At 35.6% G+C, this 8,048-nt stretch overlaps 1 protein-coding gene across 1 annotated transcript in view; it reads right to left on the reverse strand.

The window, feature by feature from the left end:
* Positions 1-7,473: 7,473 nt before the first annotated feature.
* The window catches only part of LOC137657531 (microtubule-associated tumor suppressor 1 homolog), an 8,789-nt gene continuing 8,214 nt past the window's right edge, over positions 7,474-8,048 (reverse strand). Inside the window, exon 2 of the mRNA XM_068391867.1 lies at positions 7,474-8,033. Within this exon, the coding sequence (XP_068247968.1) occupies positions 7,474-8,033 (560 nt within the window). The remainder of the gene's footprint in view (positions 8,034-8,048) is intronic.

Genomic DNA, 8,048 nt, shown 5'->3' on the forward strand with positions numbered 1-8,048 from the left:
CTGCTGGACTGGGGTTCGAGTCCCGATCAAAATTGTCAGTTCTTTTGGTCAATGCAACCTTACCGTCCTTGTGAGCTAGGGATAGTGGGTTTGGGAGAGCCTATAGGTCTATCTGCTGAGTCATCAGTAACCATTGCCTGGCCCCCCTTGGTCCTAGCTTGGGTGGACAGGGGACTAGAGCGCTGATCAGATGTAATAAGGTCAGTCTCTAGGGCATTGTCCTGCTTGATAGGGCAAAGACACTGTCCCTTGCCTCTGCCATTCATGACAGGAATTTAAATATGTTTTTATGCTGAACAGACTGATCTAAGTCTTTTTATAGTTTATAAATGAAATATCTGTTTTGATTTTGTCACTGTTTTTTTTTATATTTTATTTTAATTGTTCGTTATTTCTCAAATCGTTTATTTATTTCCTTATGTCTTTTCCTCACAGCGGGATGCTATAAGCCCAGAGGCTCCAACAGAGAAAGTAGCCCAGTGAGGAAAGGAAAAAAGGAAAATAGAATATTTCAAAAAGAGTAGCAACATTAGAATAAATATCGCCTATATAGACTAAAAAAAATTCAAAAAAAAAGGAAGAGAAATAAGATAGAAGAGTGTGCTCGAGTGTACCCTCAAGCAAAAGAACTCTCTCAGACATCTCAGTCCCAACCACAAACCGTCTCAGCTTTAGTGTTAATAATAGTCCAATACTATATAGGCTATCTATCAAAATTGAGATGAAATTAGTTTTAGAGATAAAACCTGTACGGAAATCTTATTCCACAATCAAGCACATTCGTCAACTTCATGTATTGAATGTGTGAGAGTGAGGAGGAGGAGAGATGACAACTCGCTAACTTCGGCTCATTGGACTCCATGGAACGATTAGACGAGATTTGAACCGACGACGGTTGGTGACGTGTCAATTTTGGAGGTCAATGTTTAGGCCTGTAAACGACACATTTAATGTAATACCGAATATAATACATTTCCCTGTTTTGTATGGTAGTCAAATGATCTTTGTAACTGTGCAGCTGAATCGGTGGAACTTCCAAAGTTCAAACTTGCAGCGAATGTTTTTATGTTGAACAGACGGACCTAAGTCTCTCTCTTCTTAGTTTATATAGGATAGAGCTATTTAAATACTGCTACTGATCTTAATATATTTTGAATATCACCTCTCTTGTAGTTTATTCATTTCCTTATTTCCTTTCCTCACTGGGCTATTTTCCCTTCTGGGGCCCTTGAGCTTATAGCTTCCTGATTCTTCAACTAGGGATGTAGCTTAGCCAGTAATGATAATATTAAGAGCAGAGTAACGCTTTTGAGAGAGAGAGAGAGAGAGAGAGAGAGAGAGAGAGAGAGAGAGAGAGAGAGAGAGAGAGAGAGCTATCAGTTTTTATGTTCCCTAAGTCTTAAATGATACATCAAAATATTGAATCTCTCTCTCTCTCTCTCTCTCTCTCTCTCTCTCTCTCTCTCTCTCTCTCTCTGTATTATTATCAGCAAGGATTTGAAGTTCACCAAACAGAGCATGAAAGCTGAAAAGAAAACACAAAACATAATAGGTTACATAAATAGACAATTCAAATTCAAAGACAAAGACACTGTAGGCCTACTACAGCTGTAGGCCTACACAGAAACACCATAACGTAAATACACTTGAAATTTACATATCCCGCTCTTTTATAATATATTAAAAACTTTCCTTATCATCTTGTACAATCTACAAGTTTACCCTGTAAGTCTATCGGCAAAACTGTGATTCAAACTTACACTAACATAGACCTAGGCGCGAATCTAAGGAACGTGCACCTAATTTTTCACTAACTGTTCCTAGCCTACTACATTCTCTCTATCCCTTCTTTATCTTATATCTATTCCCCTTATCCACATTAAGTCTCCCATTCTTCTCTTCCGCATTCTTTTGTCAAATTGTCCATTCAATTATTCACGCAAACTCAAGATTTTTGCATAGCCAAAGGGATCTCCTCATTTCACTGCCCGATACCCACACAAACTTATTGCTTTAATTAACAGAAAAATGTTATCCCCAATTAGCATAATTTCAATATATAGTCCATCTTTTTCATATTACATTCTCTTTCTATTATTTTGTCAAAGTTTTATAGTATAGATAGGAGATATCTTAATGTTACTGTTCTTAAAATATCTTATTTTTCCTTATTTCTTTTCCTCACTGGGCTATTTTCCCTGTTAGGGACTCTGGGCTTATAGCATCCTGCTTTTCCAACTATGCTTGTAGCTTAGCAAGTAATAATAATAATAATAATAATAATATCTCTGATATGACATACCACATTCACAATCAACACGGCAAAACCTATCCTTCTCTATCCAGTAAGGATAGCCTATCCCTCCTATCCCACACAGCACACATACCTCACCCCTCCATTCCCTACCTATTCCCTTTATACAAGCATGCTCTACAGAACTTCCTTATCCCTGCCTATCCATTTCCCTATCCTATCCCACACGGAGCCCTATCCATCCTAATGCAAACCCAATTAATCCTTTGCATAATATTACTAACCTTTGCCCTACTCAAGCTTTAAATCTATCAGACCCCTTTACCCTTGTTCGATTCCTCTCATTGGAGGTACCTTTGTTGTTTCATTATTAACATTCGCTTACGGGCTGCCAACGCAAGAGCCCGTGTCATGCCTAAGGCAAGACTTTAAAACCAACGAACGAACGAACCTCTTCTGTAGTTAGAAAGAGAAATGATTAGAATGTGATATTAAGTAATGAGAAGAAGCAAATGATAATTGATATCATATTAGCATAAGAAAACATCTCGGGAGTTTCAAGATCAAACGAATAGACATTTGAACGAAACCTTCTGGGAAACACCTCATTTAAATATGGCGTTTCATTGAGATTAAATTTTCTCATTTTACTTCGTTTAGGTTTAGAGCAGAGGCCGAAGGTAAGGACAATCTTACCTCCGTATGTAAAACAACCACGGTGGGACTTTGGTCTATAGAAATCTCTCTCTCTCTCTCTCTCTCTCTCTCTCTCTCTCTCTCTCTCTCTCATGTATTGTGCATAGACGCATTTATCTTCTGAATATTTTCCTTTTTGTAATTACGTTATTATTCATAACCATTATATGGTATCTATTAATAAATATGAACATATTAGGACAACTCAAATATCGACATGAAGTAAGAATCCAAGAGGTTGAACAGCATAGATGTAAGAGAGAGAGAGAGAGAGAGAGAGAGAGAGAGAGAGTTGAAGAATATGCGTTGGAGGAAGACTGTGGGAGACCTAGTATTGAAATTGTGATGTAAATTATGGGAGTGTTGGAAGAGGACTGGGCGAGACTGACGAAACATTGTTGGAGATTGACTGTTGGAGATAGATTGTGAGAAAACTGATAGAATGTTGGAGAAATTTGCTGGAGGAATAAATAATATTAGGTCAAATTATGTTGAAGATTGTTGGGGGAAGAAAGAGGGCGAGGAATGGTGTCTGGGAGTAATAGGCCTAGTCAACCCTGCCTCTCTCCACTCCCTTGGTTTAATGGCATTATGTCATGGGCTGATTATGATTTTATAATAATAGACCTATTTTCATAAATTTCATTATTAATACTTTCGATTTTAGAGCAGAGTGAAAATTGGAAAGTTAAATTACATGGACTTTGGTCTATTGGAACGCAAACACACTCTTTCTCTCTCTCTCTCTCTCTCTCTCTCTCTCTCTCTCTCTCTCTCTCTCTCTCTCTTAGATTTTCGTCTCTTAAACATGCACGAGGTCACATATACAATTACGTTTCATGTATACTTATAGGCAATTAATATTGGTAATAAAAAAAGGAAAAAGAGGGAAAGAGATATTAAATTTGAGAGAGAGAGAGAGAGAGAGAGAGAGAGAGAGAGAGAGAGAGAGAGAGAGAGAGAGAGAGAGAGAGTCAAGGACAAGATTTTATTGCGATTAATATGACACTCGAACTATCTCTATACTTTTGAAATCATCTCAAAACGTTTGAAACTATTGCAATCATTTTGAAACTATCTTAAAACTTTTGAAACTATCTTAAAACTTTTCTATCTTAAAACTTTCAAACTTTCTTAAAACTTTTGAAACTGTCCTAAAACTTTGAAACTATCTTCAAACTTTTGTAAACTATCTTCAAACCTTTGCGATTATCTTAAAACTTTTTGAAACTATCTTAAAACTTTTTATACTATCTTAAAACTTTTGGAACTATCTTAAAACTTTTTGAAACTATCTTAAGACTATCTTAAAACTTTCGGAACTATCTTAAAACTTTTGGGACTATCTTAAACTTTCGGAACTATTTTAAAACTTTTGGAACTATCTTAAAACTTTCAAAACTATCTCAAAACTTTTGAAACTATCTCAAAACTTTTGGAACTATCTTAAAACTTTCAAAACTATCTTAAAACTTTCGAAATTATCTCAAAACTTTTGAAACTATCTCAAAACTTTTGAAACTATCTTCAAACTATGAAACTATCTTAAACCTGTGTACCTTTAAAGTTTGAAACTATTTTTCATCTTCAAACTTTCGAATTATCTTCAAAATTAACAACTACTGTGACTAAATATCCCTAATTAAAAGCTTATGAAAAACTCACAGGGACAAGACGGAATCCTGACAAGTCTAAAAGCTAAATTGCGACTTGAAAAAAGCAGTGTGATGAAATAAGGAGAGAGAGAGAGAGAGAGAGAGAGAGAGAGAGAGAGAGAGAGAGAGAGAGAACGCTGATAAACACCCCATAGTTCTTTCAAATAAATTAATGAATGCCGAATAGAAAAAATAACTGAAATTAAGTGACTATAATTACTACTAATTAGGATTTTGTTGACAAATGAACATTTGTTGACGTCATTTTGTAATAATTGGTCAAAAGGGACGAAAAACAATGAAATTTCACGAGTAGACACCAGAAAATTCAGTTTTTTCTTTCTGTATTGATCATTTTCACACACACACACACACACACACACACATATATATATATATATATATATATATATATATATATATATATATACATATGTGTATGTATATATATAATTCAAACACCTGTCTTGTTTCTCAGCTGAGAAATCCCTTGTCTCTTTAATAAGGAAGCAAACACACAGCTCCTCCTCCGAGAGAGCCGTCTGTGTTTAGAAAAATCCTTGCTCGCTTAGGCCTAGTGTCTGAGGATATGATAATTGGTCATTAGTGGATATATATATATATATATATATATATATATATATATATATATATATATATATATATATATATATATGCAAAATAAGCTACAGCAACAATAACAAATGCAATCCACTGCAGGACTAAGGCCTCAGACATGACTTGAGACATATCTGGTGTTCGGCCAATTTTCATGGTAGAAAAGTTGTCTACTTTTTGAGGGGAATTTTGGGGAAGCAAATGTTTCTCTGATGAACATAAGTCTTTTTTATGGTTTATTTATGAAATATCTGTTTTGATGTTACTGTTTTTTAAAATATTTATAATTTTTTATTATTTCTTATATCATTTATTTATCACCTTATTTCCTTTCTTCACTGGCTATTTTTCCTAGTTGAAGCCCTTGGGCTTATAGCATCTTGCTTTTCCAACTAGTGTTGTAGCTTGGCTAATAATAATAATAATAACAAAAATAATAATACTTCGAAGAGCCTCACTTGTTGCCAAATGTAAGTAGAAAGCCAAGACCAATATCAGTGTTAGAGAGGGAAATAATATTGTGAGGAGGAAAAGTGGCAGCGCCGCTCATCAGAATCATCCGATGTTTGAAATATCAAATTTAATTTTTGTTCAAAATGTATTTTCTTCTTTAGTTTCATTACCGACATTATTTCCTCTAAACAAAATGACAGTTTCAAATATATTCCTGAATAGAAAAGATACCACCTTTCGATATGCGGTAAATCGAAGCTACTCAAGAGTTATCATCGACCTTAAAGACAAGGGAATAGAGAAGGAAATCCTTCCACTGTCACATAAGCCCTTCTGGCATTGAAGGAAACGAGCAAGTTCGCATAGGCGAGATGCTACTCTCTCTCTCTCTCTCTCTCTCTCTCTCTCTCTCTCTCTCTCTCTCTCTCTCATGAAATGATTTAATTAAGAATCATGATATTATGTAGGCGTTAATTAAAGATGTTGCCAAATTTGAAACATGACAGTCTCGTGCATGAAGCCGGGCCTTCACTATAGGCCTAATGCTGAAATGTGTCCCTTATGTTAATATCTATTTGTCAATTCTGTTACCTAATGATTTATAAGTATTTTTTCAATGAAAGGAAGAATAAATGTAAGGTTAAACCAATTATTTACTCAAAAGATTCAAAATCAATTATTAAATAGGAATATTCTTATTTGAACCGAAATGCTGTTGGATTTAAGTATCGGGAATAGCAATGATCACATCAAATATTTTATCATTCTGTCATGAGTTTCATTCAGGGAAAACTTCTCTCTCTCTCTCTCTCTCTCTCTCTCTCTCTCTCTCTCTCTGCAAGGATGACATATTGGAAACGTCCCTTCCTAGCAATATGCTGGACAGGAGTTCGAGACGAGCTCGATAGTTTCTTGTAGTGTCTGCAACCTCACCATCCTTGTGAGCTAAGGGTGAGATGTTTGGGGGAGCCTATAGATCTATCTGCTGATTCATCAGCTGCCATTACCCGGACCTCCCTGGTCCTAGCGTGGGTGGAGAGGGTGCTTGGGCCCTGACCATATGTATATAGGGTCAGTCTCTTTAGCTTTTGGTATTAGACAAATTATGATCCAATAGCTCTTATAAGCAATGGGCTAAGAGGCTTTAGTAACCACTACTATGTAAATTCTTTACTTCTATATCATTATTATTATTATTATTATTATTAGCACAAAGTTTAAGGAAATGAAAAAAGACTTAGAATTCAAAAAGTCTGAAATAATTGGCATAGGGGAATCACCAAAAAAAGGCTCTAATGAAATCTCAATGAAGCAGTTTTTACTTAATAGAAATTGACATGACACGACTCTTGAAGACAATTCCTTACAGACCGAAACATGTATCGACAGAAGCTAGAGAGAGAGAGAGAGAGAGAGAGAGAGAGAGAGAGAGAGAGAGAGAGCTATTACAACGGTTACTGGGTACATGGTTGAACTGTGGTTAAGATTGTGAAATATTAAAGAAAACCATAAAAAAGATAATGAGGCAAAACTGTGGTAATTAAAAGCTTTGGAAGATAATAATGAATCCCAATCAATTTCATTCAATTCAATAGATTGAACTAAACACACTAATTACACCTAAACCGAAATACAAGTGGTTCGCTTTGGAAAATCTATTGAGAATATTCCTAAAATAATCGTATCAATGATGGCGTTTTCCAAAAAAAACTTTGACGAAGAAACGAACATCTATAACAATCTACATATCCTGGGCCTTTAGACTTGAAATTCAATTTCACGTACATACGTCAAGTTTCATTTAACGAGGTCCACACTAGGCTTCTTAATACCCCTCCCCAACCCCCCGCATGTCTTGCATAGTTGCAATGATGACGTAAGGCAGTTGTACCTTCCATTCCTGACCAAATCACTGATTCTAGCCTCAGTCAGGCTCATCTCCAGACTATCTTTCTCTGTTTTCATCTCTCTATTAATCCCCAATTGCTCCTCAATTGTCTCTTTCAGTTCCTCAGTCTCTTCCTCAAATACAGATTCCAACTGATAAATAAAGGTCACTTTTATATCCCTAGCTCTTCCCAGTTGCTCACTCATTTCAAGATTTTTTTGTCCCATCTCACTTAATCTATTTAGATATTCTCCGATGGAAGCATCTTTATTAAATAATTCCTCTTTTAGGCGATCGCTGCTTTTTTGAAGATGTTGCAACTTGGTCGAGAATTTCTCAATCTCGATTTCTTTTTCCTTTTGAAGAGTTTCGATTCTGTTGGAGAGACCTTGAGTCTCTGCTTTCAGTTCCTCTATCTCTTCCTCGAGTTTGTCTTCCCTCTTAATTCGGGCTTCATTTTCTTCCTGAACTTTTTCCAATTGTT

Source organism: Palaemon carinicauda, chromosome 18, assembly GCF_036898095.1.
Source record: "Palaemon carinicauda isolate YSFRI2023 chromosome 18, ASM3689809v2, whole genome shotgun sequence".
NCBI classification, from domain to species: domain Eukaryota; kingdom Metazoa; phylum Arthropoda; class Malacostraca; order Decapoda; family Palaemonidae; genus Palaemon; species Palaemon carinicauda.